The sequence below is a fragment of the Anguilla anguilla genome, chromosome 18, assembly GCF_013347855.1.
Source record: "Anguilla anguilla isolate fAngAng1 chromosome 18, fAngAng1.pri, whole genome shotgun sequence".
Lineage (NCBI taxonomy): Eukaryota > Metazoa > Chordata > Actinopteri > Anguilliformes > Anguillidae > Anguilla > Anguilla anguilla.
In genome coordinates this window covers 6,270,690-6,285,689 of record NC_049218.1, presented here as the reverse complement: position 1 = coordinate 6,285,689, position 15,000 = coordinate 6,270,690, and the positions used below count along the sequence as shown (strand labels likewise).

Here is a 15,000-nt window from a genome sequence, read left to right as displayed (position 1 = left end):
TGTGTGTGTGTGTGTGTGTGTGTGTAAGCAGTGAGGGTGTCTGTGTGTGTGTGTGTGTGTGTTTGTGTGTGTGTAAGCAGTGAGGGTGTCTGTCTGTATGTGTGTGTGTGTGTGTTTGTGTGTGTGTGTGTGTGTGAGGCTGTGAGGGTGTGTGTGTATGCGTGTGTGTGAGCAGTGAGGGCGTTTCTCTGGTGTTTCTGAGGGTGTGTGTGTATGTGTGCATGTGCGTGTGTATGTGTGTGTGTGTGTGTGTGTGTGTAAGCAGTGAGGGTGTCTGTGTGTGTGTGTGTGTGTGTGTGTGTGTGCGTGTGTGTGTGTGTGTGAGGCTGTGAGGGTGTGTGTGTGTGTGTGTGTGCGTGTGTATGTGTGTGTGTGTGAGGCTGTGTGTGTGTGTGTGTGTGTGTGTGTGTGTGAGGCTGTGTGTGTGTGTGTGTGTGTGTGTGTGTGTATGCATGTGTGTGTGTGTGTGTGTAAGTGGTGAGGGCGTTTCTGAGCGTGTGTGAGCGTATGTGTGTGTGTGTGTGTGTGTGAGAGCCGTGAGGGTGTCTGTGGTGTTTCTGAGGGTGTGTGTGTATGTGTGTGTGTATGTGTGTGTGTGTGCGTGTGTGTGAGCAGTGAGGGCGTTTCTGAGGGTGTGTGTGTGTGTGTGTGTGTGTGTGTGTGCGTGTGTGTGAGCAGTGAGGGCGTTTCTGAGCGTGTGCGAGCGGCGTACGCGCACGTCCCCATAATCGCACCAATCTCCCGTCGGTTTGACCTCCCCGATGCAGCCTGCCTCCCTGTAACCACGGCAACAGTACATTCTACTGCCCACCTTGCATCCGCCTCGCTGTAATACTCTCTGGCAACGATGTCTTCAAACAGCTCCCCACCGGTGACACTGCAGAGAGGGAGAGGGAGGGAGAGAGAGAGAGAGAGAGAGAGAGAGAGAGAGAGAGAGAGAGGGGGAGAGAGAGAGAGAGAGAGAGAAACGAAACGTCACTATGGATATAGATATAAGAGCATCTAATAAATGCCTGCAATGTAAATGTAACGTGATGCTTGCTGTGTGTTCGAAAGAGCTCACGGTTGGGCAGGTGTCACATGACCGAGACCTAGACCAATGGTCTCCCAGCTGCGTGGGTCAGGAATCACCAGAGGGGTCACATGGGCTGGTTCATAGAATACGTTATGAACTCAGTTACTGGATATAATTCCGTTTCCATGGATGTTCACACCAGCCGACACTAGCTGTACTAGTTACACGCAGAGCACAAGGCAGAGACAGAGAGCGCAGGCGTAGGCTTCCACAGTGGCCTCACACACTGATCTCAGACCAGTCAACGTTGAGAACACTGCACACAGTGGGCAGGGGGTGTAGGTTCTTCCGCCTGTTCTTTGCGCCCCACTCCAGCCAGATTTGGCTTTCAGGCTCTGGTCCCCTCCTGCCTGGGCTAGTCCAACTCTCCCCTCACTGTCCCCCCAGGCCCCAGTAAAAGACCTCTCCAGCTGACCCAAAACCTGCTGCTCAGCTGACCTACAACGCCCAAAAACGCCCCCACACGTCACGACACTTGTCCCCCGTCCCGAGCCGCTTTTAGGGATAGGTCACAAAGGCAACCGCCCAATGGTACCCCTCCCGCCCACGCACTCCCCGGGCAGCAATCGCAACAACTCTAAAGGGGCCTCTCCAGGAAAATGGCCTCCACTACCCAGCACTGCTCACTGCCCTCCACTGGTTACCTATAACCATTCCCATCAAATGTAAAGCCTTGGTGCGAGCCCACCAGGCTGCCGAGGGGACTGCTCCTTCATGACATCATCCTGACCGCCCCTCGATGGCGGAACGAACATCCCTCAGCGGTCAGAGCAGCAGAGACATCGGCCATCTTCCAACGCAACAACTGAAGACCCACCTCTTCAGACAGCGCCTCCACATCGAGACTCTCCGGCACGTTTACCTGGACTCGACACCTGATGACCTATCACTTCTTCAGTTTTTGAGACCTTATGGTTCTTTGCTGATGCTCATTAGCTTTGTTTAATACTTATTAGGGCAGTTAATTTCTCGTTTGTATAACTTAGCTTAATGTTCATTAGGGCAGTTCACAAAGGTGATAATTAAGTCGACACTTCTTGCACTTGCTGTCCCTCCAGGGATTAATTTCACCCCTCCAGGGGATTAACTGCACCTCGGTCCCCGATCTTTGTACTCCCAAAGCGTTTCCATGGTAATTTTCTCCGTAAAAGCATTTCCTAAACGGCAAGTAAAGTAAAACAAAAGTACAACACGGGCTCCGTGTTATCAGCCTTCTGATCGAGCGCTAACATCGCTAATGCCGCTTAGCGCTAAATAAATGTTTGCGACCTGATGAAAAACTTTAGCAAATCGCATTCATTTGGAGCGCTGCTGTTTGCATGTGCTGGATTAGCCGCTCCTCTGCAAGCCGTCTTGGGTAAGCCGGGCTTTTTGACACGCTGATCCTGCGCGTTGTGTGTTTTAGGCAGCGAGGAAGCGTCGGCTGGAAGTGCTGGAGGGAGAGGCTCGGCGACTGAGGAACGTAGCGGGTTTAAGTGCTACTTTGTGCTCTGGAGCAGTTTCTGAGAGGACGTTATCCTGGTTATCTTCTGGACAAAGAGCTCAGAGTGGATACTGTGCCCACAGCGCATATCACACCCAGCAGAGCAGATACTGGGCCCAAGAGCAGACATCACACTCAGGGAAGATATCACAGTCATGGTAGACGTCACACTCAGAGTAGACATCAGACTGAGTAGATATCACACTCAGAGTAGACATTACACTCAGAGTAGACATCAGACTCTGAGTAGACATCAGACTCTGAGTAGACGTCACACTCAGAGTAGACATCACACTCATGGTAGATGTCACACTCAGAGTAGATATCACACTCATAGTAGACATGTCACAGAATACCTTCCCCTCTTTATAAAGGCACACAGAGCTGTTCTATGACCACATAATACATATATGACCACATCAGGGCAAATACACATTTATAAACCAGCCCTGTACAGCCCTGTGACTTCGGGAACACATCGTACAGCAGACCCAACAGATAACGCTTTACACAGGGTACAAATATTTAGTTACCCTTATATTTGTTGAAAAAACTAAACAAAACAAAGCTGAAAGTCGGGAAGCACAAAATACACCAAAGAGTCACACGGAAGCTCTGCTTCAGGGAGCGGCACCAACTAATAGCAAGGAATTTAAATAATACATGAGCTACCTAACCACAAACAACATCAGAGCAACCTAGCCACCGCAGCAGATAGCTACAGCGTAACTAAATTACACAGAAATATTAGCATACGCTGCATATTGTGGAACACGGTGTTTAGTGCGTACAGGGAACATGACATTTCGTCCAAGCAGAGTGTGGGGGGGGGGGGGGGGGGGGCAGGTATACTCACAGATCAAAGACAAGGTAATGAAAACCTTCTTCAGAGATGCTGTCGTGGAGTCGAACTGCAAGAGAGAGAGACAAATAGAGAGATTTAGAGAGAGAGAGAGAGAGAGAGAGAGAGAGAGAGTGAGAGACACAGGGAGAGAGAAAGAGACTCCAGCTCCCAGACCTCCAGAATTCCACTCATCCACTGGAACCCCCCCCCCCCTTCTCCCAATCCTCCGGAACCCCGCCTGCCCCTGGAACCTCTGCCCCTCTCCAGAACCCTGCCCACTGCCCTCTGCGCCCAGGGGCGAACGCTGGGAGGCACAGTCAGAGGGAGGAGAGAGGGAGGAGGAGGGCTCGGCCATGGTCTTGTTGCGCTGCAGTACCTCTCTGCTGGTGAGAGACCCAGGTGGGGGTGGGGGTGGGGGGGGGGGGGGTAGGACATGACTAATTATTAACCGCACGCCCAGGGGAGGACGGCGGCATGGCGATGCCTGTCAACTGCCCGGCTCTGCCACTCAGCCTGTCTCTTTCGCTTTGTCCCTCTCTCTCTTTCCCTCTCTCTCTTTCCCTCTCTCCCTCTCCCTCTCTCTCTTTCCCTCTCTCCCTCTGTCTCTCCCTCTCTCCCCCCTCAGCCCCTCTCCCTCTCTCTCTCTCCCCCTCGTCCCCTCTGTCTCTCCCTCTCTCCCTATCCCTCTCCCTCTCTCTCTCTCCCCCTCGTCCCCTCTGTCTCTCCCTCTCTCCCTCTCCCTCTCCCTCTCTCTCTCTCTCCCTCTCTGGAAACGCTGGTGTTTAATTACACGTTCTCTCCACAGCCTGCTGCCACCAGCCCACCTCCCACACCCCCGCACAACTCAGTAGCTCATCCTATTTATATCTCTCTCCTCTTCCACTCCATCTCTCCTTCTCTCTTTCTCCTTCGTTTTATTCCTTCCCTCTGGGTGTTCAATGACTAGATTGGTAGAGTAAGGGCCCACTGCATTGCATATAAGCTGAAGAGTACACACACACCAACAACACTTGCGTGGAGGCACACACACAGGCGCGGAGGGACACACATGCACAGGTGTGCACACAGTCACACACACACACACATGCACAGGTGTACGCATTCACACACACACACACACATCAACAACATTTGTGCCAGGCACACACACATGCACAGGTATACACACACACACACATGCGCGCACACACAAGCACACACACCAACAACATTTGCGCGCAGGCACACACACATGCACGGGTGTACACACACAAGCACACACACACGCACATGCACCAACAACACTTGCGCGCAGGCACGCACACATGTACAGGTGTGTGCGCGCGCACGCGCACACACACACACACACACACACACACTCTCCGAAAAGCAGACGGAGTCCTCATTTCCATGGGTTTGCATGCGGTGGAGGTTAGGGTTAGGGTTAGGGTTAGAGGTCCCGCCACTTGCGTTTCGTGGTGAACACACACTGAGCCGCACAATGCAAATCCACTCCACATCACTTCTGATAGCTGCAGTGTTTCCCTCGTCCCTCTCTGTGTGCTACGCGCAGAAACCACACACACGCCCAAACATAGCAGAAATACTGTAACAGTGGAGGCCGTGCGCTCGACATCTCCTAGGGCCAAGCACAGCTTGTGCATACCGCAAATATGCACTCTTTCACAAGTTGCGTGTTAGCATCAACTGGCATCTAATTCAGTCTTCTTAACGAGGTAAACGGTATTAAGGCTTCACGCGGTCATTCAGGTTACTCTTCCTAAAATGTGCTTTCCCATTCCTTAGGGTCTGTCTGGACTGAATGAAGGGTAGCCACACTCACCAATGTTGGGGTGTTTGAGCAAACGACAGATCCGAGCTTCTCTTTCCAGTTTTTGATGATCTGCGGACGAAAAGCAAGAGAAAGCACAAAGTGAGGAAAGCAGTGACAAGACAAATGACTTCACAGTCCCTTTATTACATAATCTCATTAGAACATGATCTCATACTCCTTTTATTACATCATCTCTTTGCAACATAACGCCACAGTCTCTGTTACATCATCTCACCAGAACATGACTTCACACTCCCTTTATTACATCATCTCATTAGAACATGACTTCACACTCCCTTTATTACATCATCTCATTAGAACATGACTTCACAGTACCTGTGTTACATCATCGCATTAAGACATGACTTCACAGTACCTGTGTTACATCATCGCATTAAGACATGACTTCACAGTCTCAGTTATACAAGATTTCCTACACAAAGTGCACAATTTTGCCGTGTCAGCGATTAATTCAAATGTCCATTTAGCAGTACTCAATTTCGCAAACAAAATTCAAAGATTCCATTGGTGCACCATTTGTGCTGAACGCCTTACAGCTGTGAAGGTGCACCGGAACCACACGCCTTTCTGCAAGTTCTACAAGAAAACACACCAGCAATATGGCCGTCGGTACAGGAGGCAATAAAAAGGATTAAGAGAGAGCACTACCCTACGGCTTCAGTTTAACTGAGAAGAGTTTAACTGTCAGTGCCCCAGGAAAGTTGCTGTGCTTGGTTTCAGAAGAGACATAGCTTGGGGAGGGTTCAGGTTTGAACCAAAATGTGGGATAGGCACATAAAATATTACAATATGCAGATGTTGCTCATGATGAGCCCCCACCCCCACCCCCACCGAACATTAAGACACCATACAGACACCTGGAGAGACCTGCTCCCCCCAACACACACCAGGATGAGACCTGCTCCCTCTTCTGGGGCAGGGTGAGGCTTTGAGGCCGACACGATTACTGGGGGGGGGGGGGGGGCAGGAGATGTCAAGCAGATATAATGAGGCCATTCAGTCCTTGTGGGACAGGGGGAGAGGGGGACAGGGGGTGGGACAGCCTTACTGAATGTGCTGATTTGAGAAAGTGAGGGGGATAAAAAAGATGAGAGAGAGAGAGACAGAGAGAGGAGAGAACGAGAAAGACAGAGAGGGCGAGAGAGTAAGAGAGAGATAGAGAGAGCGAGAGCGAGAGAGACAGAGAGAGAGTGAGTGAGTGAGAGAGAGAGTGAGAGAAATAGAGAGAGAGAGAGAGAGAGATTGAGAGAGTGACAGAGAGAAATAGAGAGAGAGAGAGAGAGAGAGGGATTGAGAGAGAGGAGAGAGAGAGGGAACAGAGAGAGAGAGAGAAAGAATGGGAGGACACACACACACACACACACACACGGACACACACAAATCGCACTGAAGGAAGACACCCGACCGCTGCTCTGCGGAACACAAAGCCCCGTTTGTCCTCCCTGCATTCCCCGTAAAGTGGAACGGGAGCCTCCTGCGGGGCGGACAACGCCGCCGGCCATCAGCGACAGTGTGGCTCAGCTCATTAACAGAGCCCGAGCACTCGGTACGAGCCCGCGGCCAGCTCATCACAGCCGCTGTCCAGCGCGCCTCTGACATCACTTCCTGCGCCGAGCAACACAAGCCCCTCGGACCACATCATTAGAGGTACAAAAAAAAAAAGTAGCGCGCAGGAAAATGACTAAAAAAAAAAAACGCTCAGGGCAGCAGGGGCTGCGCTGTGATTGGAGGAGCCCCGTTTAGCGGCCAGATGGTCGCGGGTTTTTAGCGGGACATACGGACGCTACAATGGGAAACATTTAGCTAACATAACGCCGTACGTGTAAGTCACCCTGAATGAAGGAACTTCTCCTGAAACGCGCAAGAAAGGTCACCTCATTAAGCGCACAGCCCAGGGAGACTCATTTAGCAGAGTCAGATTCACACGGCTGCAGTTTTCTGTGTGTGTGTGTGTGTGTGTGAGTGTGTGAGTGTGTGTGCATCTGTGGCATGACACACAGCACCCAGGGTATCTCCACTGCGCCGGGGGCAAGCACAGAGTGTGCCTCAGCCTGCACGGGGACACGCAGTTACACACGGAGAGCGAAAGAACATGAAGATTTACACTTGAAGGTCTCCTAAGCCATGTGGAGAACGTATATCCGCATTTGTATTGTGTAAAAAGGAACTAGGATAATACATTAAATACCCTAAAGTTATTTAAAAACCAACTTTCAACACAACATGTAAATGTAATAAATTAATAACTGAAATATAATAAAAGACTGGGATAAAAAAAGGTGTTTGAACATAAAATGTTTTTCTTTTTCAAGATTTCAGGCGATTCGGGCAAGATTTCAGGCGATTCAGGCAGAAGTTCAGGCGATTCAGGCAAGATTTCAGGCGATTCAGGCAAGATTTCAGGCGATTCAGGCAAAAGTTCAGGCGATTCAGGCAAGATTTCAGGAGATTCAAGGATTCACCTCACAGCGCTTGGAGGAGCAAACCGTCTCCCCCCTGGTCTGCCCTCTCCGCAAAATGACCTCAGCTGCCCTTTAAAGGAGACGAACACAGACACGGGAAACGCTGAGGACTGTGGGTAAAATAAACCTGATGCTCAGAGAGCCTCCTTATCATGACAGTTATGCTAATGAGGTGTCGGGCCACGAGCGGGGGCCTGTCGGCTCAGCAGCGGCAGCAGGGCGAGAGGGGACCCAGCCGCCGATGGAACCCGACAGAGAGGCGTGGCAAGCATTCCTCTAAATGCATTACCGTCCAAAAATGCATTACGGCAGGAGGAAGAGAGAGAGAGAGAGAGAGCGCAAGACAGAGACAGAGAGAGAGAGAGGATGACAGAGAGGGAGGGAGAGGCAGAAAGAGAGATAAAAAGGAAGAAGCACAGAGAGGCCCTCAGTTGACCTCTGACCTACCTTTGACCTAATGGTAACAGTAAAGGTGTAAAATCAGAACACAGCAGCGGTCTGAGACGCTTTGTACTCATATGAAAACCAGTGGAACTTCAGGGAGCAGACAGCTGACACTCTTTTCCTAAAATACGGCATTCTGGGACTATTAAAAAAAACATTCAGTTCAAATTAGTTGAATAAATCATTAGATTAATCACGGAACCATGGAACCGTTAAATAGGCTAGATGGCAACAGAAATATTCTTTGGAGTCAAATGTTAGCCGCAGGACCGCTTCTAAATGCCCGTCTGAAGCAGTGTTAATTGGACGGCCATCTGATGCGATCCAGGCTGCACTTGAATCGCTAAGTTCTTTTCTTTTGAACGCACTCAGCGCCGTTCGCCTGAAACCTGAAGCCGTTTGCTTAACGTTATGCAACGGCAGCCTGACCGAGACAGACAGATCGCTGGAAGTCCGCCCATCGCCGTTTTCACTTAGCCGGCTACTGTAACAGAAAGCTATGAATGCTAGGAGCTAGGACGCTCTGCTTGCAGGTAATAAACTAGTTACTCCAGCTCCGAAAAGCTTTGTTTGCAATGCAGACAGTGCACTTAGCTTTTCACGGTCACGTTTCCCTCCAAATCTAACTTATAAATAAAACTTAAATTCCCCCTTGAGGTGTTGCTATCCCTCCATTTTTGGAAAGCAAGCATAGGGATGCTAGCAGAACTGATGACCTGGACGTTGATGATTTTGAGTTTGTTCCTTTTTCCCGGATAACTCTGACTGCCCAACATAGTCAGAATTTCACATTTTAATCGAACTGACAGGGACAATACACAGGAACAACATTTCGGAAAAAAAGGCACCAGAGTCAGCGAGGAAGGCTCAATTTCAACATGTAGTCCCAGGGGCCACACGTTTCGGCTGAGGGAGGAAACCGGAGCACCCGGAGGAGACCCACACGAACACGGGGAGAACACGCAAACTCCACGCAGAGAGAGAGAGGAATCGGGACGAGCCAGGATTCGAACCCGGAACCCCCTTCTCGCGAAGCAGCAGCAGCAACCACTGAGCCACTCTGCCGCCACATGACCACAGACCAATCGAATCTCATCTGAAATGAGTTGGCCATCAAAGCATCCGTTGATTAATCAGACTGATGAATACGTTAATCGGTACAGAATATAAGCGATTTTAATGCGTTTTTGAAAACGAACCGGAAAAGCGTCCATGACCTCATCTAACGAGGCCAAACAACAGTGTAGCTGTGCAGCAGAGGATCTCAGGGGTAACTCCTGCGCTTTTGGACAGAGTTGTGTGCGTGTGTGTGTGTGATATTAGCACACAGCCACAGTGCAGCGCGTATCAGTCCCCCCAGATCCGCTCACACGCACAGACGGGGTTAGAGAGCACGGAGCCCCAATCACCGCGCGGCACAGCTACGCGGAATAGATCGCCACGGCGACGTGACGGCACTGCCACTCGCGCAGGCAGCGGATCCACGCCGCCGTAAGCTCCCGCGCCGCGTCACGGCGAGAGCCTTCCTCCTCCTCCTCTTCCTCGCCTCTGTGAAGCCCCAGCGCCGCGCGCCGTCGCTACAAAGCCGCGCCGCGGGTCGGTCCGGCGTCGATTTACAAAAGCCGGCGTCACGTAGAAATCTGACCCCGTGGAAAACTGACCCCGAGAGTCACTTTTCTACGCTGAGAAAGGACCCCTGCTCATTCCCCTAATATAGAGAAGTGACCCCCTACATGGTAAAATGACTCATGTACTGTAATCTAAGTTTTTGGGATTGAGGTTAATTTCCCATAGCAAACAAACCCGTGTAGGTTATGAAATTTAATAAATATATTTTATCAGTAGGGTGCCTTTTCTATAAGGGAGGTGAATCTTTTATAAGGGGGGGGGGTCACCTTTCTCTAAGGGGAGGTCACTTCTATATAAGGGGGGGGTAACTTTTCTCTAAGGAGAGGTCACTTTTCTATAAGGGGGAGGGGTAACTTTTCTTTAAGGGGAAGTCACTTTTCTATGAGGGGGGGTAACTTTTCTCTAAGGGGAGGTCACTTTTCTATAAGGGGGGGTAACTTTTCTATAAGGGGGGGGTAACTTTTCTCTAAGGGGAAGTCACTTTTCTATAAGGGGGGGGGGTAACTTTTCTCTAAGGGGAAGTCACTTTTCTATAAGGGGGGGTAACTTTTCTCTAAGGGGAGGTCACTTTTCACAAAAAGGGGTCACTTTTCAATAAGGGGATCAATCACCGTGCTTTGGGTTAGCGGGATCTGCACCAGGCGGGAGTCACGCCCCCCTGAAAGAGCCCCCCCCCCTCCCCCCCTCCCCCCCCCCTTATCAGCTCGGCCTCCCACAGCCGGGCAAACACCGCCCCCCCCCCACACCCCCTCCCCCGACACGCCTGTTTCACAGCATGCAAACCACCGCCGGGCCTTATCGCGCGCGACCAACGCTATGCTAGGCCACTTCCTGCGACCGCCATGCGCCGCGCGCCTGCCGATCTCTCGACGCCACAGGACCCACGTCCGCTCCGCCCGGGCGTGCGCCGGGCACATCTCAGCGCCGCGCGGACGACACAGTCCTCAGCTCAACCATGGTTTAAAAAAAAAAAAAAAAAAAATTTAAAATGTGGTCGTGCTTGCGTCTGCATCATTTACAAAAAACAACCAATGGATTAACGGCTGCATTTTGGGCAGGTGGAAGTCTTTCAGCCATTTTAACTTTAATTTGTTATAACTGTATTTCATTCTAACTATAGCCAGGTGCAGGTAGCATTTTCCCTTTAGACTCTAATTTTTTACACAATAATCCAATGAAAATGATTATACAGGCAATGCTGCACTTGGGTATTTGCAGCCACGTCAACATGCCAATGAAGCATGTTTGAATTTTAAGAGAGAGAGAGACAGAGAGAGAGAAAGAGAGAGGGGGGGAGGGGGGGTAGAGAGAGAGAGAGAGAGAGAGAGAGAGACAGAGAAGGAGAGAGGGGGGAGGGGGGGAGAAAGAGAGAGACAGAGAGAGAGAGAGAGAGACGCTGCCTGTGTGTGAGCACGTGTGCGCGTGTGCACATGCATGCCCCTGTGTTACCACACGTCGTCAAGCTTTCCAACGCTCAGTCCCTCCTCTGTTCCGGCTGCCCATCAATCACACCGAGCGATCCCGGCCAATGACAGCAGCGATATTTACCGCATTAAATATTCATCTGAAACCCGTTTCTTTTCCCCCCCCCACCGCGGGTAACCGGAGCGGCGTCCAACCCCAGTGGCCTTTCGGGGGGCCCGCAAACAGCCAATCATCTGCTAGAGGTCCCTTCGGGAGAAAAGGGGGGTCACACCACAAAACTATCGCCCGTCCGTCCATCCGTTGTGGCCCCTCAGTGTCTGCGAATGAGACTTTTTTTTAATGGGCATCCTCAGACAACCCCACGCGCGCATCAGCAAAGACAGGTCATACCACTAAAAACAATCCATATCTGCTCCATGTCTGCTAAGTAAATGTAATGTAATGTAATGCTCTACAGAGATGTTACTCAGACTCCATAGGCAATACTGCATTAAATTTGCGTGAGTGAGCCAAAAACCAGGCTGTGTTCATTCACATACAGGCTTCCTGTAATGGTGTGTATTTGTATTTATCCTTTTTTTTTTTTTTTTTTTTTGCAAAAGCTAAAAGAATCATTTGGTTGCCTGAAAAAAACATTTTCCCATTTCACTTCAGGTTAACACGGCTGTCCTCAGAAAACTAACAGCCTATAAATAAAAATTTAACATTTAACAACAAAACTCGGAGCATGAATCTATTTAAAAACTGCATGTGGAAGTTGATAAGCACTTGTGAAAAACACCCTGGACGAGAGTGCAGTTGGACAACCCAAACACGCACTCGTTGAACAAGGCTGGTTCACAAATGATAAAACATTCAGCCAAGCGATTCCCCACTTTCCTGTGATCTCTTTTCTCATTGGGACACTTCTACAATTAGCGATGAGAGTCACCCAACATCGGAATATTTGAATTATCGAATATTGACCAACGGATCACCAACAGTGTGGCCTACTTGGATCAGTATTTGAACATTTGCAGGGAAAAAAAGACAATTACAAGAAATCCAGTTTTATTCTCTCATCAGTATTCACAAAGGGGAGCTTGGGAACTCCATAAAATAACTGATAATTCACTGATCTTCACTCCGTCCTGCTCGTTCAGTGTGACTAAATGCAGATCTCTTCACAGGTCTAAATTTATCTTATTGGAGAAAAAAGAAGGGCTTGATTATCCTCATATGGAAGCCATAAAATGATTAAAATATAATATTCAAATGAATAAAAATGCACAACCCTTAACACCCTGTAAAGGTTTGATATCAGATTTCACCAAAGTAGGCTACTTCAAATAGCTATACCATTCTGACGTAAGCTAGGCCTCTTAAGCCCGGCGCATATCAACCCACTGGCCCCCAAGTGTCTTGGGGCTGGTGGTTTTCTTGGAGCCTTAATTACAGTTCCTCACAGAGCAAGGCATGCTGGGATAGACCGGAACGGCGCGTCCTGTCCCGGAGTCGCTCGAAGAGCCGAGTCGTCCCGGGAGATCGAAGGCAAACAGTTTGGGAACGGCAGGTGACAGCGACGCAGAATCTCTCGCTCTCATCCTCACGGGCCAAAGGGTAAACAAAACAACCCTGTCCACACACCTCACACCCCAAAAACACACAGACGGTCACGCGCAAGACGGTCCCCGTGTTTACCTCGAGTTTAACTTAGGAGCCACGTAGCTTAAGGCTAGGCTAGCACTTGACTAAACTCGCCCAAAGTTTAAAGTGCTAGCTTTACGTCAGGCTAGCACTCGACTAAACCTGCCCAAAGTTTAAAGTGCTAGCTTTACGTCAGGCTAGCACTTGACTAAACAGGCCCAAAGGCTAAAGGGTCTTCTTTGCCGACTCTAGATTATACACAGTCAGAGGAGAAGGCTCCAGGTTATTGGAAGAACTTTCTGTCCACGTAAATTAAAGCAAACACAAGACGCAGGTTACACTACAAGGTAAATTTATTAAAGAACAATCAGTTAGCGGTTGACCGAGCCGCTCACCACTGAACCGAAGCCTTTCGGCTCAAAAGAGGGCGGTGGAGGAGCCTCCGGTGGCACTGTCCGTAGAGCGCTAACCACGTGCTCAACGTGAGCCGCGACGTTGGCGGTTCGAATCCGAATTCTAGGAGAACACGAGCACAAAATGACATTAAAACGCAGCAAAACCTCGAACGAGGCTCCAGTGGGAGCAGGTTACAGACAGAGGCCTTAGATCAGGGCTGCCCAACCCTGTTCCTGGACGGCCGCCATCCTGTGTAGGTTACTCGCTCCAACCCTAATTTGGCGCACCTGATTCCACAGTTCAATGAGCTCTCTAACTGCTGAATGAGGTATGCTCTGCTAGGGCTGCAGGGAAAAGCTATGGGACGGTAGATCTCCAGAAAACAGGGCTAGGCAGCCCAGCCTTCGATGCTATGGCAACGGCACTGTGCCACACAGCGCTCATTGTATTCTTTACAGAAGAAAAAAATTCTTTGCTGGCACACATGACATTCCTCACTGTAGATGTCAGGCACCTGAGCGCTAGGCTAGAAGCTTCTAATCCAGCACGGAACCACTTGCGGTTGTTCTTTTCAGCCGCATGCTGAAGCAAGGCTGCTTCGGTAAACACAGAGCTGTGACACGGGAGAGTATGACAAGTTTAAGCTACATAAGTACCTTTTGGATAACCGTGTCCGCTAGGCTAGTAAACAGTGTGAAATACAGCACACACACGGCACCGAGAGAGTCTATTAGTAAAGGCGAGCAGTGAGGCTTTGATTGGGCTGATGGCATTTATACACACATAGGATACATTACTCAAGACATTGCTTACATATTACTGATAAACTTTTAACTTTAATAGTTTTTTTTGTGACGTTGAATGGTGTTGATGGTACGTGCGCAATCTGCCTGCTTGTCCATCACAATAAGCAACAATCTTTCTAAATATGACAACAACAAACCTGACAGATCTGACAGACAGCCGCAGAATAAAGGCATAAGAAGTGCAGTGCCCGGCAGCCATTTGCAATCAATGCCAGATGTCTTCATTACCGACGGGCATTAGCATTGGACATCCAATATCCGAATCACTCAGAGCCACTGAAAAGTCTGAGTGACAGCACCCCTCTCTAAGCGGGACAGTTAATCTAATGGGTCTGCCTGGGAGGTGCTGGTCCCTCTGAGGCACAGCGAACAGGGCACCCACTGTGTGGGACAGTGCTGCTGCACACTGCTGAACGAGGCGCTCCCACTCCCCCTCCCCCCTCCACACCCCCCAGGGGACAGGGCACCCACTGGGCGGGTGTGGGACCCTGCTGTACACCACTGAACGAGCCGCTCCCCCTTCCCCCTCCCCAATCCGCCCCCCGCCCCCCCCCGTGCCACTCTTAATCCCCAGCACTGCTTAATGAGGGGAGTGAGGACACTGAGTGCAGCAACAAGCAGGATTTTGTGTGTGTGTGTGTGTGTGTGTCTGTGTGTGAGCTGTTTGTGTGTGTGCTGTTTATGCCCACATGTGCGTTTGTGAGTGTGTGTGTGTGTGTTTTTCTCAGTCCATTGTGGTATGTGTCCATCTGTACTCGTGTCTGTCTACATGCGAAGCAAGCACATGTGCACATGCACGTTTGTGTACACACGGGCTCGTCTGTCCGTCCGTGTGTCCTTCTGCATGTCAAGCGTGTAAGAGAGCATGAACTGGAGCCTGAGTGTGTACAGGCTGGAAGTCCACAGAAAAGAAAGCAGCCCCCCCCCCAAACTCGTCCCCACACCGGTAAAACACAGAGCAGGCTTTTAAAATCTT

At 50.2% G+C, this 15,000-nt stretch overlaps 1 protein-coding gene across 25 annotated transcripts in view; it reads right to left on the bottom strand.

Moving 5' to 3' along the window:
* Nucleotides 1-15,000, bottom strand: part of LOC118217801 (calcium/calmodulin-dependent protein kinase type II subunit gamma) — an 84,660-nt gene that overhangs the window by 37,864 nt on the left and 31,796 nt on the right. For all 25 annotated transcript variants that reach the window (XM_035399852.1, XM_035399827.1, XM_035399829.1 and 22 more), the window contains exons 3-5: nucleotides 5,225-5,284; nucleotides 3,415-3,469; nucleotides 812-877 (exon numbers count right to left, since the gene is read on the bottom strand). In XM_035399852.1, coding sequence (XP_035255743.1) covers nucleotides 812-877; nucleotides 3,415-3,469; nucleotides 5,225-5,284 — 181 coding nt within the window. The remainder of the gene's footprint in view (nucleotides 1-811; nucleotides 878-3,414; nucleotides 3,470-5,224; nucleotides 5,285-15,000) is intronic.